Genomic DNA, 17,064 nt, shown 5'->3' with positions numbered 1-17,064 from the left:
GATGAAGATGAGAAAATAAGGTGCCTTAGCGTACCTCCATGTTTGAGGAGGCTACAGAGAACAAGCTAGTGTCCACCTGAGGGCCTTCTGGATGCAGGTAGTTCTCCCCGTCCATGGCCAGCGCTGAGGGGAGGGTGGGCATCAGACTGGAGTTGCACACATGATCACGACGAGATGACTTTTGCTACGGCCCAATCTGCCAACGCCGATGCTGCTGGCTGGGTCCCAGATTGTACCTCTAGCACGGAAAAATACTCTCCATGATCTGTAAAAACACAAAATAAAGGATAGATGGCATTATGTCATACGTTGCTGAATAAGACCACATTTGTATAAGCAGGGGGTAACTGTTCAACGCGGTATCAACTTGGTAAAATTAATCTGTGTGTTTATTTAATATTTCATGAACTGCATGGTCGGTTAACTGGAGAGACTAAATTGCCTGTAGGTGTGAATGTGAGTGTGAATGGTTGTTTGTTTATGTGTGCCCTGTGATTGGCTGGCGATCAGTTCAAGGTGTACCCAGTCTCTCACCCGCAGTTAGCTGGGATAGGTGCCAGCATACCTGTGACCCTGGTGAGGATAAGCGGTGTATAAGATGGATGGATGGATGAACTGAACATTAATGAGCTGATTTTGCACTAAGCAGTGGTTCTGGGTTTGAATATCAGCTCAGGCCCTCCTGCATTGCATTTGCATGTCCTCCCACATTTCAAGAACAATCATTTTAGGTTCATTGAAGACTAAATGGTCAATTAAGTGTGAATGGTTGCTTGTCTACGTGGCGACCGATCCAGGGTGTACCCCGCCTTTCACCCAAAGTCAGCTCACCCGCAACCCTAATGAGGATAAGCACTGTAGACAGATACATACGATATAAAAAGTGTACAAACCCCTGTTCAATTCCGAGATTTTCGTGACATTTTCAGCCATTCAACGACTAAAGAATTCACTTTACTTCAAAATGCAGCCATCTGGGATTTGTTTAATTTTTGGGCTATAGTGTGTCTCAAGTCAGAGCAGCCTTCTGGTGCATGTTAAGGATCACCTCTTAAAAACAACCTGAAGCGTAACGGACTCCTTTTGATGCTTCTCAGCAATAACATCCCACAAATCTCAAAGCTGTTTGACAGCTGAATCAATCCAATCTGGCCCCCCTGTGCAATGCATATCATTTTGCGACACTCCCTTGCCACCAACCTAATCAAGTGTGTAACCTTCTTCCCTCCTCCATCTCGCTACCTTACTTTGCTCTTGCATCAGTGCACCCCGCTCTGCCAGGACATATGGCAGGCGTGTTCACTGGGGACAAAGCTGCGGTAATAAACCCTAATAGGGTCGAAATAAGAGGGCCTTTGTCCGTCTTGGTCTGTGTATACATAAGAGAGACCGAACATGTTCACTGCGCACACAGGGACACCATTTGGGTCTCAGGCTGATGTTGCTTTGCATAGTGCAAAAAGGGAAACAAAATAACATACCTGAGCAAAATTTACTTTGTGTCACTTTATTCATTTAATATAGGAATGCATGGTATGTATCCCACCATGCTTCTTTTCCAAATCCTCATGCATTCCAAACATCGCATAGTAATAGTGTAGTTTATCTTCTAAGTGCGAAATAGAGCATTTCGACAGCAGGAACTTTACTAGGAACATCGGGAGGACCATTAAGTCCTTGGACTATAGGAACAATTGTCTAAATTTAGTTCAGAGGTAATTTATCGGGGCCAAAAAAAGGCCATTCTTGGTTAGCAGTACTTTTGAAAAGTTTGGGAACCTTGAACATAGCTGATTTGAAAATGTTAGATGGCACTAAAAGTCACAAGAACTACAAATTTCCTGGAACTTTAGGTAGGAATGGGGCTAATGTTCTCAAATAACATCAAACCTTTACCTTTCAATCTAGTAAAAAGTGGAGACACAATTTTTTGACCCATTCTAAGAATTAGACTTTACACCGATCTGATTGGCCTGATCGGTATCGGCCGATAATGCGCATTTTATTGTGATCGGCTGGCCGACTTTAATGTCATAATTCGCAGAGCCGATCAATGACGTCATTGAGCTAGTTTCTTTTTAGCCTTGTCGCGTGTCTTGCAAACATTTTGCAAACATTCCAAGAAGGAGGGAAAAAAATGATCAAGCTTCAGAACATCACATCTTATCTGCCACTTGAAAGGTTGTCATCGCTACTATGGTCATGTTTTCAAAGCCTGCGAAGACGCCTGCGCTGCTACTGCCCCAAAGCCAGCCATGAAGAAAGAACCAAAGCTAGCCCGCATCGCCGCTGCATTTGAAAGGTGCAAAAAGTTTGCCATAGATGACCCGATAGCTAATACGAAATGTGATTTCATCATGGAAATGATGGCGCTGGACAACCAACCCTTTACTATTGTTGAGGACACTGGCTTTTGTTTTCTGGTTTGTACTTCCGAGCCGCTGCTATTTTTCGGATTGTATGTTTCCCAGCAAAATACGTTTGCCGCACTCTTGTGTACACTGATAGATAGAAATAAGAACATAAGCTTCACTACTGATTTATGGGTGTGCGATGTTAGCCCTGTTAGCTTGCTAGGTCTGACCGCGTAGTGGCATAACTAGAAGGTGATCAATGCTGCGGTCATTTCCAAGCACCTGCATGTTCAGTTATGGTCTGTTTATTCTGTGCTCATTTGGACACACAGACCATTTGACATTCATGGCTTATTATGCACTTACCGTAATTTCTCGTTTATAATGGACATTCTTTTCCCCCCAAAAATTTCAAAAGTCAATAGTGCGCATTATACATAGGTATAGGTGAAAATTATTCATTCATTCATTCATTCATCTTCCGTTCCGCTTATCCTTATTAGGGTCGTGGGTGTGCTGGAGCCTATCCCAGCTATCTTCGGGAGCAAGAGGCGGGGTACACCCTGAACTGGTCGCCAGGCAATCGCAGGGCACATATAAACAAACCATTCACACTCACATTCACACCTACGGGCAATTAACCTATCATGCATGTTTTTGGGATGAGGGAGGAAACCGGAGTACCCGGAGAGAATCCACGCAAAGACTTCAAAATTTTATAAATGTATGACGCCATCTAGAGGTGTACACTTTCATTCCAATATGTCACCACCCCCTAGAGGTTATGAAAAAGTTGTAGCTTACACTTTCAATCCAATATGACAGGCGTACATATGACTGCATATATGTACAATTGTGTTCATAAGTTTATATATCCAGGCAGAATTTGTGAAATAGTGTTTTTTTTTTTTGGTGGTTTATTTATTTTAATTTTTTTGTGGTTTATTTTACTGATGACTGAACAACAACCATCATTAACCAACAACCATCATTAATTTCTTTATGTTTTGTTTAATGATAATGCTTTTCAGAAATGCTTAATTTGAATCCCATTAAAATTAAATGTGTTCAACCTGGTCCTTCATGTTTTCTTTAAAGAATTGTACACATCTTACATATTCTGCCTGGGTAATGAAACATATGAGCACAATTGTGTTTTCTCATTTACTAAATAAAAGTAGGGCTGTGAATTTCAAAATAAGAGCAGTTAAATAAAAAGAAAATGTTATGTGTTCAAATAAAGTGCTTAACTTCAGATGGGTAGAAGGAAAATCATGCATTGTAAAACTGCCTTACACAGGTTGAAGGGTTTTCCAGAATTTGAGGTCAACTTTGGGGGTGAGTACTATACATGGGTGCGCATTATACACGGGAAATTACGGTAACTTTGGCTAAAATTTATATTTGATAAGCCACTGAAAACAATGTACTTTTTTGAAAAAAATAAATTAATAAACATGGTATTCTAGAAACTGATGTATTATTGAAATTTGTTTTAATAGTGATGTCACATTTGGTTAGGACAAATCTGAGTATTTATTTCCTCCAGTTGTGCACAAACTACAGTTAAAATATGAAAATATGAATAAGTTATCGGTTATCGTATCGGTCTTGAGAAGCAGGAAGTTATCAGTATCGGCTTGAAAATATTTTTATTGTACAGCCCTAATTATTTTACTTTCTATAAGAAACCTGAAGGTTTTGTGCTAACATTGGCTGCTATTTTGAACTGTTCATAATTCCAAAAGAAAAATAGACCTAAAGCATGATGCTACCAACACCATGTTTTACTGTGGGAATGTTATTCTTTTGGTGATGAGACCAAGACACATTTTGCCACAGGCGTTTGGGAGATTTTCCTCACGTAAACCTTGCATTTGAACAGAGTTAGACGTTTTACAGCCACTGTAGCTCACATGCTGGTCACTTCTTTAGACAGCAAAGTAGGAGTTATCTCTGCTGGTGTCAGCCAAGTAATGTACACCATTCTCCCTCAACTGCTTTTGACACGATTAATCGACCATCAATTCCACACAATAGAAAATTAGAAACAATCAATTCATCGATTATTATGTCTAGCCCTAGTTGAAATAAAACGTTCCGTATAAAATTAACTTCTATCGTTTGCACTAAAAACCTTAACGGAGGAAGCACACAAAATCAAATACAATAATAGAGCATCTTTGTTCTTAAACAAATACAAATCCACCGCATTGAAACCCACTGTTGTGGTTATGCGATTTTTGCATTTTAGCTACAGTGAGGTTGCTCACCTTCTTAACAAAAATTAATGGTGGTGAACTACACCACCTCATTCTGTCTTTGTGCATTTGAAACAGCACTGCAATAGCCAGTAAAAGGGATAATTTTCCCACCTTAACGGATGGAAAAATGTGAAAACGAGGTCAATTTGGGATGCAAGATCCCGATATCTCTATTGACAGAGTACAAGGCGTTTAAATGCTGGGTCTTCTGTTTCAGCTCGATTTGCTGGGATCTCAGTGTAAACGAGGCTAGTGACGTGGTGGTAAAATCCATGGCATGGCTCTCATTCCGTATGCCCACCCCACTCCGGTGAGGATAATCAATACTGATCATTTTAAGACTGATCCCAGATATTCCTGTCCCGTAAACCCCCAACAACTTCTAACCACCATAAACACACGAACAGAAAGGAAGAGGGAGGTGGTGAGGAGTGTTATCAGTAGGAGGAAGGGCGCTGGAGCTATGGCATATACACAAACAGAAAATGAAACATTAATAACTAAAACACAGCCACTGAGGCACAGAGGACACAAGGCGCTCATTCACCAAAAATCTAGCAAGCACATTATTCATTTTAGAACCTGCATGGTTATTTTAAAACAAAAAGAAGGAAACCATTTGAACGTGTTATCTTTTAAATCTGTTTATGACCGCAGTTCTGTATAACCCCCCACTCCCCTCTCTCTCTGGGTGGCCTGAATCTAAGATGCCTTCAGGGAGATGGGGCTGATAACGCCACTTTCTACACTGTAATACAAAGCATACTGAGATTGTTCACAGCCACATTTGAGACCATTTGGTCCCTGCATGTCAGACAGATAGAAGTTGCTTCTGCCACTTCAAAAATACAAAATGGCTTTATAGCATCCAACGTGTGCTTGGTGAGCAAATGTGGTTTTGTGCTGGTGGTCTGAGTGTGTGTCAATGGCTGCCAGGGCACATGGAGATCATCCAGGGAAGTGTGACTTCCTTAAGCTGATAGATCACGTTTAGCACCCACGAGGGACCAGAGTGTGTGTGTGTGTGAGTGTGTGCCCTGATTAATCAGTCTATCATTACTGCACATTAACTGATAGCACAGCTAACATTAGAGCCACAAAAAATTATCCCTGAAAGTCCATGTCATTTCCTGAGAAATTAAGAACCAGAATACTTCAATGTTCAAAGCCACAAATAATTTCCCAAATGTCATTGCTTCCGCCCCAATCTTAACGCCACACACACACACAGTTGAGTTGCATGAAAAATGTCCTTGTGGGTCTTGTGTAATCCAGACAGAGAGAGAAAGAAATGACAAAATGAGCCCCTTTCGCAGGGGTAAAAATAACAGTGCAGGCTGTCTTCTAGCTGTGCCTGTAAAAAGGCACCACAAAAGATTCAAAATGTCAAAAATACAGAATGGCACCTCCAAACATTGTTAATTGTCATACAAGTAGAAGTCAAAGTAATATGTCCCTTCACTAACTTGACTGACACTGTTGCACAAAAATAAAACGTAATCAACCACTAATGAGATGGGTGCTATCCATTTGATGGCTAGCTAGCGAGCGGTCTACATCTTCACTCAGTGCTTCTTCTTCTATAACAGAAACACGTGGACTCAAATGCATGACAAAAAAAAAAAAAAAAAGTTGTTGACTGGCTGAAAATCTTATATATTCTATAGAAATGGGAAGCAAAACAAGGAGCAGAAAGCTGCCACTAAAATAAATAAATAAATAATAGTACTTTAAAACACCTCTGCTCAGTCATCCACATGATGACTGACAACCATCTCCAACTACCACACGAAAAAACAATCACTAATGCTGGAAAAAATATTTGAACGCTGCCGCAGTCTTTTCTGTTCGATGTGCTGACATCACACAATATAACAGGTCAATGTCCAAAAATTTGTCCGAAGGCATTTAAGGCATGCTTTAGTCAAACTCCAAACTGTATGTGCTTTGGGCTTTCGGTTATCAGGTTAGTGATAGACTACTGCACGTTCTGATTTATATACAAATTTGTGCAATGTTGATGCCCTATGATGGGAACCCCGTTTTAACATGAGGTCCCCTTGAACACTAGAACAGTGGTTCCCAACTGTTGTCACCCTGGGACCCACATTTTCCTGTTGCCAAGTCGTGACCCACCTTCATAGAAGTCGAGTACAATAAAGACTTTTGTTTGTTTAAAAATAGCCTCAAAGCACACATGTACAGTATATTATATTTTTAAATGTTGTTTCAAATTAGTTGCTGTTACAACAAAAAACATTAATTAAATTATGTTATATTCTTTGTTACAGCCAGATTGCTCCGCACACGACAAACAGGTCTGTCTTTTACTTTCGTGAACAAAAAATCTGCCTCCCACCTGTCTTGGAAGTTAACCGTTTTCCATCTTTCGTTTGGCCATTTTTGGGAAAGGGAAGAGTAAATTTGCTCGAGGAGACTGGTAGCATAGTTGCAAACGACTGCAACAGAAAGGGAAGGGGCGCTCGGCGGTCTAGAGTGATGGGCCAACACACTAGCAAAGCATTCTGGGATTTGTAATATTAGTGGCACATGTGCTATATACTGGCGGGCCAGCTCTAATACACATTTGATATGGTCTTGCGGGCCAAATATAATTACATCGTGGGCCAAATTTGGCCCCCGGGCCTGAGTTTGACATATATGGTTTAGAGAGTAAACTAGTGGCTAGAGAACAACGAAGTAACATTTCTTGTCGCTTTCCTACTATGATCCGTGTGGGAGCTTATGCCTCTCTGTACTGTAGCAGAAAAATCAGAATAGGAATACATGTAATTTTTTACCGATCTGTCCGCGACCCACCCAAAATGGTTCCATGACCCACTTTTGGGTCCTGACCCAGTGTTGAGAATCACTGCACTAGAATCTTAAAGTTGAACACAGTCCAGTCCCAGACCCTGGTTCATTCACAAGTTATTCTAATTTAAACATTTTCCCATTTAACTGCCATACAAGTGTAGAGGGTCCTCGGTTTACTACAGGACTGACATAAGACATTACAAAGTCACACACTCAATGAACAGCACCATAAGAAGAATAAGATGGGATGCTCAGTTACCGCTGTAGGCTACTTACTGTTTTTCATTTGCTTGTTTTACATTTCGTCAGCCTAGTAGCATCGTTGCCTTTGTCATATTTGAATGTTTTCGGAAAACAAAAAAAAACAAAATTTTAGCAAGCATATTGGTAATTTTTATTGATGTTGTAACAGAGATTAAAAATGCTTAGGCAATGATGCTATTATGCTAACGATTCTTGGCCTAAAAGTGTTTTTCATCCGAATATGTACTATAATTACATCTACAGTAGACCACCGCATATTTGCAGTTGGGCATTCGCAAATTCACCTATTAATGGATATTGTTTTTGTAACCTATTCCCCGTTATTCGTGGAAACCCTCACTTTTTCACGTTTTTTTCCCCGATCCCCGGCTTATTAACTTGTTTTGTTCCTTCTTTTTCTTTCCATGGCAATAATAAGGAAGTATATATCTTCACATATTTTCGCTCTTCACGGTTGGGCTTGGTCCCTATCCTCTGCAAATAGCAGGGGTCCACTGTACTGCAGTAGCGTAGCTTAATGACTACAGTGCGTTACGATTACATACAAATTTGGATTATGTCGCCAATGTAGCAATGGAATTGTAAACCGAAGAACCCCTGTACTTCACCCAAGGCTTTATGTTGGTTTCTGTCAATCTCCTTCGTCTTTCTTCACCGATAAAAACTATTTAACGCTAAACACAACGGACATTCATCGCCAATCTGCGTGTCCATCAGCTTCAGTGATAATGTAGTTAGAATTTATCAGGACCCCAGCTGTCTTCCTGTGTGGCAGCTATGGGGCCGTTAGCTGGTTATGATTGGTCCGGACCCGCTGGATTCATTAGCTGCTGTGATGAAATATTCATAAAAGGAACTAGTTACTTCTCGGGAAAACACTGGGCTCTGTCGTGCAAAAACAGCCTACATTATTAATCGACACAAAAGGCATCTATTTGCCTTGGAGCAAACACACGCACGTGCTATTAAGCAGAACAGGCATCCCTGGGAGTAGGTAGGATCAAAAACTCATCTCTTCGGGGTTTAACTGTGATACAATGGTATTGGCCACAGATGAGGATATCACATAGTGTACAATGAATAATTGAGTATGGCTATCTATTTAGCTGATACAACTTATCCCGATTAGATTGTCGTCAATTAAACCAAGTGGCTCTTCTGTCGGGGTGATGAATATCACGGTGCCCACAAACACAGGAGGGAGTGAGCTATAGCAGTGATTGAGCTCCTTAAGAGGGCTCTTAATTCACCTCCTGTGGTAAATAAAACTGAGGGGCAGGTGAACTAAGACGGCTGTGGAGTGCCAGGTCAATAGAAACACAGAGGGTGAATGAGATCAGCAAATAATGGTTTGCAGTGGATCAATGGCATGTTTTTAACTTCTACCACCACCGCCCCGCAACATATAGATGAAAGGCTTGCTGGATCAAAAGGGAGAAGCATCCAATTAGCGGACACTTTGCTCCGTTTTTGTTCGGCCCAGAGGGTAAACACAAGCTAGCCTTCCTATGTTTATCAGTCTGCTTGCGAGTTTAGCAGCAACATGACAGCTTACTCTGCGGACAGTACACAATTACCTTTTTCAATGTGGAAAAGTAGAAAATAACCTGCACGTTTTTGTTTTTTTTTTTACATCTCTGTGGACGGTGGTCGACTGGTTAGGGTGTCTGCCTCACAGTTCTGAGGACTGGGGTTCAATTCCCGTCCCCGCCTGTGTGGAGTTTGCATGTTCTCCCCGTGCCTGGGTGGGTTTTTGTCCGGCCACTCCGGTTTCCTCCCACATCCCAAAAAACACGCATGGTAGGTTAATTGACGACTCTAAAGTACCCGTAGGTGTGAATCTGAGTGTGAATTGTTGTTTTTTTGTATGTGCCCTGCGATTGGCTGGCAACCAGTTCAGGCTGTACCCTGCCTCCTGCCTGATGATAGCTGGGATGGGCTCCAGCACGCCCGTGACCCTAGTGAGGAGAAGCGGCTCAGAAAATCGATGGATGGATAGTTAAATTCCAGTTCCAGTGGAACTTCTAAAGTTGAAGTCCTACAATTTGGAGTTCGAGTGAAATTTATGGACAAAAACGCCTCAAAAGTCGCACAAAAATTCAGAGGTTCTTTATTATGTTCGAAAGCACGCGAGCTAATGAGCTAGCCCGCAAGTTAGCCCATGAGCTAACAAGCTAAGACGCTAAATAGCTTGCGCCACCGTGGCGACTTTGTTTAAAACTTCAGTGCTTCGCTCCGGGCTGTTGTGCGTGTTGGTCCCCAATTAACACACACACAGGAAAGTTAACGGTTTATTATGTTCGCTAGCCCGTGAGCTAAGGAGCTAGTGAGCATTTCAACTGTCAGCCCCTTGTTCCATGTTGTGTGTGTTAGTCCAAAATTAACACAAACTTTAACTGTTGACTGTTTATTAAGCATAACCTCAGTTGCCCTTGTTATTCAACCAGTAGTTGAATACAGCGAAGGCCAACGTATATTTAACAGGTGAAGGGCTCGTCTCCAACGCCTTCAGTGGACCAACTGCACATTCTTACAGCTCGAGGGCGGGCCTTATTTTTCATGATTTCAGAGCAAATTAGGTACATAGGCTTGCCTCTAAATTTGTTAATAACATACAAACTGCTTCCGATTCTTGATGATATACAGGTATTTGTGATGGAGAAGACCTGGTAGAAGTGCTACTAAGAAATATCTTCCATTTAGTGTTGAATGGTGCTTTACAACTTAAATCTGATCAGGTATAGTAGAGGCAACATGTTTAGAATTTTCTACAAGAAAAAAATTGTGGGGTTGGGGCGATTAATCGAGAGAACACTCAGTGTGGGTGCGGGCCACATGGCTGCCAGTTGTCTCTACCTGACATCATACTAATAATTTGGGAGGCATATTATGGAAATAAACGACTTGAGTGAATTACATGACTCTCTTTTGTTTCATGTTGTTTGGATATAGTTGATAGTGTGATCATACGTGGCCACTGAAGATAGAGTCTAACATTGTAGGAGCACTCAAGATGCACGTCTCATCAGACACTTCCATTCTCATTTCACATGTTCCTGCTACTGCCCCACAATCTCCACCCTCTGCCATTCATCTCTATGGAGCCTGCTGAGCCATTACTAGCCTATTTTTATCACGTCCGTTCCCTCTTGTTGATCCAGGCGTGTAGTTCTAGTTGTGCCTCTCGTCCCGTGTGGCTCCTCCACGGGGTCTGCCATTGATTGAAGGCGGCACGGCTTCCCACAACCTCTATTCACGCCTTTCAGCTGTGTCTTTTTCAGAGCCTCCTTTCAGCACTACTAGATACTACTACTACAAAGCAAGAGAGTCGATGCCTTGCTATGGAATGCATGATATGTCTAGGTCAGTGGTTCTCATTCTATTTACACAAAGAACCATCTGAGATAATACTTCTCCAAGTACCACCATAATGACCAGAAATAAAATACAGTCGTGTTTTTAAAAAATGAGGCAAATGTTTTATTCCTAAAAAGTAATATTATTATTATTATTCCCTCATGTCTGTGGAGATTCTCAGTCATCCAGGTCACTGTAATCTGCAAAGGTTGACTCGAGGCAACTGGACCGTTCTTGTTTGTTGACTCAAGCAATTATGCAATTAGGCTAATGAAATGTATTTTGTCAACTTTTGTCAATTGCTAGCCTAGTCAAAGCTGTGCGATATAGACAAAATTTACATCCCCATATCACTGATGAATATCCATTCATTCATCTTCCGTACCGCTTATCCTCACGAGGGTCGCAGGCGTGCTGGAGCCTATCCCAGCTGACTCTGGGCGAGAGGCGGGGTATACACTGAACTGGTCACCAGCCAATCGCAAGCCACATATGAACAAACAACCATTTTCAGTCTTCAACTTTCGCCTCCGCGGTTTGGCAGTCGGAGGACGTAATAAAATAGTGTGCACCAAGCAGCTGTTCAACGTGGACGCGCCGGTAATGTCAGACGCTGGATTTTTTTTCCCAATATCCAGAACAATCAGTGTTATGGCCGTAACGAGTCAACGTTCAGTGATGTCCGTAACAAAATACGGAGGTTCCGTAACATTTGGCAGCTCTGATGATGTCATTTATACTGCTTTTAATTAAAATTATTTAACCAATTATTTATTCAAATATCTATGTGTATGTAAAATTTGTTATTTTACTTTTATCTTTGACTGTTATTATTTACATTTACAACAAATCAAGTAAGCAATTATTTGATGAAATTAGTGAAAAAAAATAGGAAATACATTTTAATTAACCAATTTTAGGGAAAAACAATATGCTAAATCAATGCAACAAATATGACAGGACTCTTGATAATGTGCTGTTCCTCCGCATAGTTGCAATTCGCAAATTCCCCAATTAGCTGATTTTTGGGGGGGAAACCTATCCTCTGTAATTTGCTTAAAAACTCACCCATTTGCTGTTTTTGTGCTCAGACCAAAGCCCTAACAGAAAAGTATTGCTTTGGCTCCATCTTGTGCCAGCTTGGTCCCAAGGAACTATGTTTACTTGAGGGGAGGAGCTTCGATTAGTCTGGCCATAGCCCTGTATAAAAGAGAAAATAGTGCTTTGCCACTGTCTTGTGGTATCTATAGGCAGTTATAAACATTTTGGGTTGTCAATTATTTAAAGATTTTGGCTATTTGCAAAGATAGCAAGGGAACACTGCAAAGGCTTGGTGAGCTGGATTCAAAAACGGAGCAACAGTACATGTGCCTTAGATTGCACACATTAACTACACAAGCGTGTGTTGCTTTTCATGTGGCTTTTTGGGGGGTATTTTCTCCACCAACCAAGTGCAATGATACCGGTAGAAGGGGAACTGTATCTTATTGCGACTAAAAAAAAGTTTGATTTTATACAGCTGAGAATGTTCAGGTGTTACTCAACACAGTGCCTGAAAATTTAAGAAAGGTTTTAGTATGGAAGTTTGCACCTTGAAATGAGAACAACTTGAACAGAACAGATGGTGTTGACTCCACTGTATGGACTAGACTAGTGATTCTCAAAGTGTGATACTAGTACCACTCGTGGTACTTAGGCTCACTCTAGTGGTACGCGAAAGAATCACTGCCCAAGGGCAGTTTTTAGTACAATTTTGTATATTTAGGCATAATTTAATGTTCAAACTGTGCGTAATTTTACATTGACTTGCAATAATATTATTTTAATGAACACTTAGACCTACTACGTTATTATGTTCTAATGTTGGTCATGATGGTGATACTTTAAGCGCTCAGTGTTTTTTCAAGTAGTACTTGGTGTAACAGGTTTGAGAATGATTGGACTAGACAGTGGCAATTTGCTTATGTCAGTCTCTATTACCTAAGTGTGCAAATACCCTATTAAATTCAGTACAGGGCAGGCCAAGTTACAGGCGGTGATGTGATAATGGGGTTAATTGAGGCCAAACGCGACCAAATCAGGAATTGCGATAGTCAGGAGTCAGTATACAACATACACACCAAGCGTGGCCAGACAACAGCGCTGCTATTTAGAGCTCAACTTCTACAGAGGACTGCAAATAATTCAGTCCTTTTCCTTCCACTTATACACGCCACAAAAGATGATAACCGAGGCAAAGAACACACTGTTCACTCCTCCACCAATGTAGATGCAATATTAATCTGGAATTTCCTTCCTGGATGACTCATTGGTATCTTTTCACAGAAGGATCTTTACACTTTTCTTCCCAGGAAACCTGGATGATACATGGTGAACGCTGGTATCATTACCAGAGAGTCAGGGCGCTCTAAAAGACCACTTTGTTTCCCCCAAAACATTGCGGGGGAAAACATCATTTTCCACCAACAACCGCCGGTCCGGTCACACTTTTCTAACCCCCCCGAAAATCCATGATCTGCTTGCTGTCTTATGAGTTTCCAGGAAAGCCAGGCTGCATTTCCAACCACTTACATTGCTCCACATTTGTTTCACCCTCCCGCTAATCAGCCCACAGGCCATCGATGAGATTTATTGCTGCTCAAAATTGGCTGGCGTGGGGAGGAGAACAAGCCTGAATCACAGAAGGCAAAATGGGGGCATGGGGCAAACCTGAACTAAGGATTTTGCTCTTTGACATCATCCCACCAGGGATTGGTGAAAAAAGTGACATCCAAACGTTTCCTGTGGATTCTCTTTTTATGCTGGATATCATTTTCAACATAAGAATTATGAAAGTTGCAGAAATTTGAACAAGCGACCAAACTTTAAAAAAAAATGTGAAACGTCTATACCAAAAAGAACAGCCTCAAGAAGGAGAAAGCCAAAACATAATGAAGATGCGCAAGCTGCATTATCATGATGAACTACTAATATTAGCGGCTAGGGGTTCAATCCCCGACCCCGCCTGTGTGGAGTTTGCATGTTCTCCCCGTGCCTGCGTGGGTTTTCTCCGGGAACTCCGGTTTCCTCCCACATCGCAAAAACATGCATGAATTGGAGATTCTAAATTGCTTGTAGGTGTGAATGTGAGTGCGACTGGTTGTTTGTTTGTGTGTGCCCTGTGATTGGCTGGCAACCAGTTCAGGGTGTACCCCGCCTCCTGCACGATGATAGCTGGGATAGGCTCCAGCAGGCCCGCGACCCATGTGAGGATAAGCGGCTCAGAAAATGGATGGATGGATGGATGGAGGAGGGAATGCTTTGCAATAATGTATTGTTGCAAACCTCCTGCTATATTACATGGACTGTTGCAAGAGTTTTATAAGATGTGACTGTTGGGACAGGGATATTAGGCTAAACATGTACTTCTCCTATACTGCTGTGTGCTGTCTGAGAACTATTTAACGTTACCTGGCGGGGTGCCATTCCGCTGTGTGACATCACAAAACAAAAAAAAAGATGATTTTTTTTTTTTGCTTTTATTATTTATTACTTATTTAAAATGACATGAAGGTGCCATTTCCTTCACATTAATCTATGTCAGTGGACAGGCAAAACTATAAATAAATAAAAACAAAAACAATTATGTTAAGGAACTATTGGTGAAATGTGGTTTTCGCCACCCTTTCTGGAAAGTATGGTTAGTTGAAGAACAAGAGAAAAAGACAGATGTGGCTGCAAAAGGAATATGACAGCAAGTGACACAAAGGTCACTGACCAAGTCATCAGGGTTAACAGTGCTCGACAAAAAACAAGACAGGAAGTATTGGCGTGTAGCTAACCTCAATATAATGACAAGGGAAGGGGGTAAATGACAACGACACCCAGTAACCTCTGCAAACGCTTACATGATGAATCTTGACTTGATTGTATAAAAAAGAAGTAGAAGAGAGCTTCTGGAGCTGCGTTTTCCATTGTGCTCAACAGGAATACAGTAAACCCTCGTCGATTTGCAGTTCACCTGCCCACAAATTTTCCTGTAGAAACTAACTACAAGACGCCACTCATACGTCATGCTCCTTCCAAATTGCCATGTTAGCGGCAGAATAGCTAACAGCTAGTTGCTCAACATAAGGTACAGTAAGATAAAGATCAATAGTTGTTTGCGATATATGCACAGTGGTACCTTGACTATTTAGTTTATTTCATTCCGTACCCACACTCATAACTCGAAACACTTGTATCTCAAATGATCTGCTCAGTAAACTGCAGTAATATTCGTAGCAACGTGACAAGATTTGACAAATATGACAGTTTGTCAAAATACTGAGTCTGGTTGGAACAACCACTTCCACCTGAGTACAACGCAGCAAGAATTTTGAAAATTGAATGATGCGTTCCGAAAAATTCGTTTTTTTTGTGTCGGAAAATACGGCCTTTTGGGTAAAATATTTTTGTGTGATATCACTATGGTAAAATTAGTCAAAAAACGCCTTCAAATTACGGTAAATCTGTACAATTTAATTACATACCCGCTAGTGTTCTCACACTCCTGTTGCATTTTTCTCTTCATCAAATAGCCATGTATTTTTAAGGGTAGTGTTGTAAAATTAGTTTGAAATGCCACTAGTTTGGGATTATAGTTTGGGGTGCATTCAGAGTTTATACTAATATTAAAATAGGCCTCCCTTACTCGCGAATTTTCGCTATTCGCGACGGAGTTTGATCCCTAATCCCAGCGAAAAGCGATGGGTTCACTGTACTGTACAGACATTTAAAAAAAAGTCTATTCGTAACACCAACTCGTAAAGCACCATGTTTAAGTCAAAGGGTGGAAAACGTTTCTAAATGTAATACGAGTCCCCTCAAAGTTGTTTCCACTGTAATGTTGTCGTAGTACACTGAAAATGAAGACTCCTCTGAGAAGTGAGCCACATCTGTTTCCACACAGCACAAAGGAAGGCAGCTCAAGCTACACATTACAGTGTCACTGTATCGCCGCTGGTAGCTTGCCGTTCGACAAAAACAGCCACTGAAATATATGTACTCGTCACATCGAGTATGTTTATTTATAATTTTCATACCACCGAAGGCAAAAGGTCGATAAGTGTCCTTTCAATGTGGATAATACAAGCCCAGTGATAATTACTAGCTCGGTTAGCATAGCTTGTAGCCGTATTGGGTATGTTCGTTTTGCGTACTGTGGGGATTAACGCAGCAAAATGACGACAATTTAACTAATAATGTATATCATTTGGACGGATTTGTATGTATTTTCTATCGTTATTATGTTAGTGTTGGTTGGTAGACAATCACTTATGCACAAATGACATTTATTTAGCGAATCACAGTTATGTGTTGATGTTACTACGTAGTAAGCGGAGCTAGCGTATTACACAGCGACCGCTCGATGTTAGCTTACTTAGTGAAGCGTAAAATCATACTTATAATAGTACCGATAAGACTATGTATCTTTATATTTGATACATCCGCCTCGTGACAAGATAACGTAATCGCCTAAAAACAGGCCAAGCATATAAAAGCCGGCGTAACTCGATGTCAATAACATGCGCTCCTAGGAGAGGCTGCCTTGGACGCGTCTTGATATCAGGCGACTGCCTATGTGTCGCCTCCGCTTACAACCATATTCTCGCATTTTACTCACCCTTTCGCCGCCTTTTCTTCCTTCCAGTTCGAACCCCGAGCACGCGGGCAGATGTTGAGTCGCGACCGGCGTCAAATCGACGGAAATGTGGAATTTTATCCAACTTATCCGCCGCTACTTATTTTCTTTACTTCCTGATTGAGAGGGTGCCATTTTGAAGAGCGAAAAAATATTTCCGCCGGTGATGTCACGGATTGCCGAAACTGCACACAGCCCGGGAGGGGAAAAGTCAAATAGATAATAATAATAATAATAATAATAATACTTTTTTTTTTTTAAACATACAACTGGAACATATTAAAATAAAATACAATAAAAATGCATAATGATTTTTTAACACAAAAATAACAGCAAACAGTACACA

At 41.1% G+C, this 17,064-nt stretch overlaps 1 protein-coding gene across 3 annotated transcripts in view; it reads right to left on the bottom strand.

Annotated features, from left to right (window-relative positions):
• The window catches only part of sbno2b (strawberry notch homolog 2b), a 76,254-nt gene extending 59,385 nt beyond the window's left edge, over positions 1 to 16,869 (bottom strand). For 2 of the 3 annotated variants that reach the window (XM_061778335.1, XM_061778337.1), the window contains exons 1-2: positions 16,701 to 16,869; positions 35 to 265 (exon numbers count right to left, since the gene is read on the bottom strand). In XM_061778335.1, coding sequence (XP_061634319.1) covers positions 35 to 142 — 108 coding nt within the window. In that variant the 5' untranslated portion in view covers positions 143 to 265; positions 16,701 to 16,869. The remainder of the gene's footprint in view (positions 1 to 34; positions 266 to 16,700) is intronic. The other variant, XM_061778336.1, reaches the window with a different exon arrangement.
• Between the last annotated feature and the right edge of the window lie 195 nt (positions 16,870 to 17,064).

This window comes from Phyllopteryx taeniolatus, chromosome 7 (genome assembly GCF_024500385.1).
Source record: "Phyllopteryx taeniolatus isolate TA_2022b chromosome 7, UOR_Ptae_1.2, whole genome shotgun sequence".
In the NCBI taxonomy this organism is placed as follows: Eukaryota; Metazoa; Chordata; class Actinopteri; order Syngnathiformes; family Syngnathidae; genus Phyllopteryx; species Phyllopteryx taeniolatus.
The sequence above is the reverse complement of the archived record's forward strand: the minus strand, read 5'-3'. Positions and strand labels throughout refer to the sequence as shown.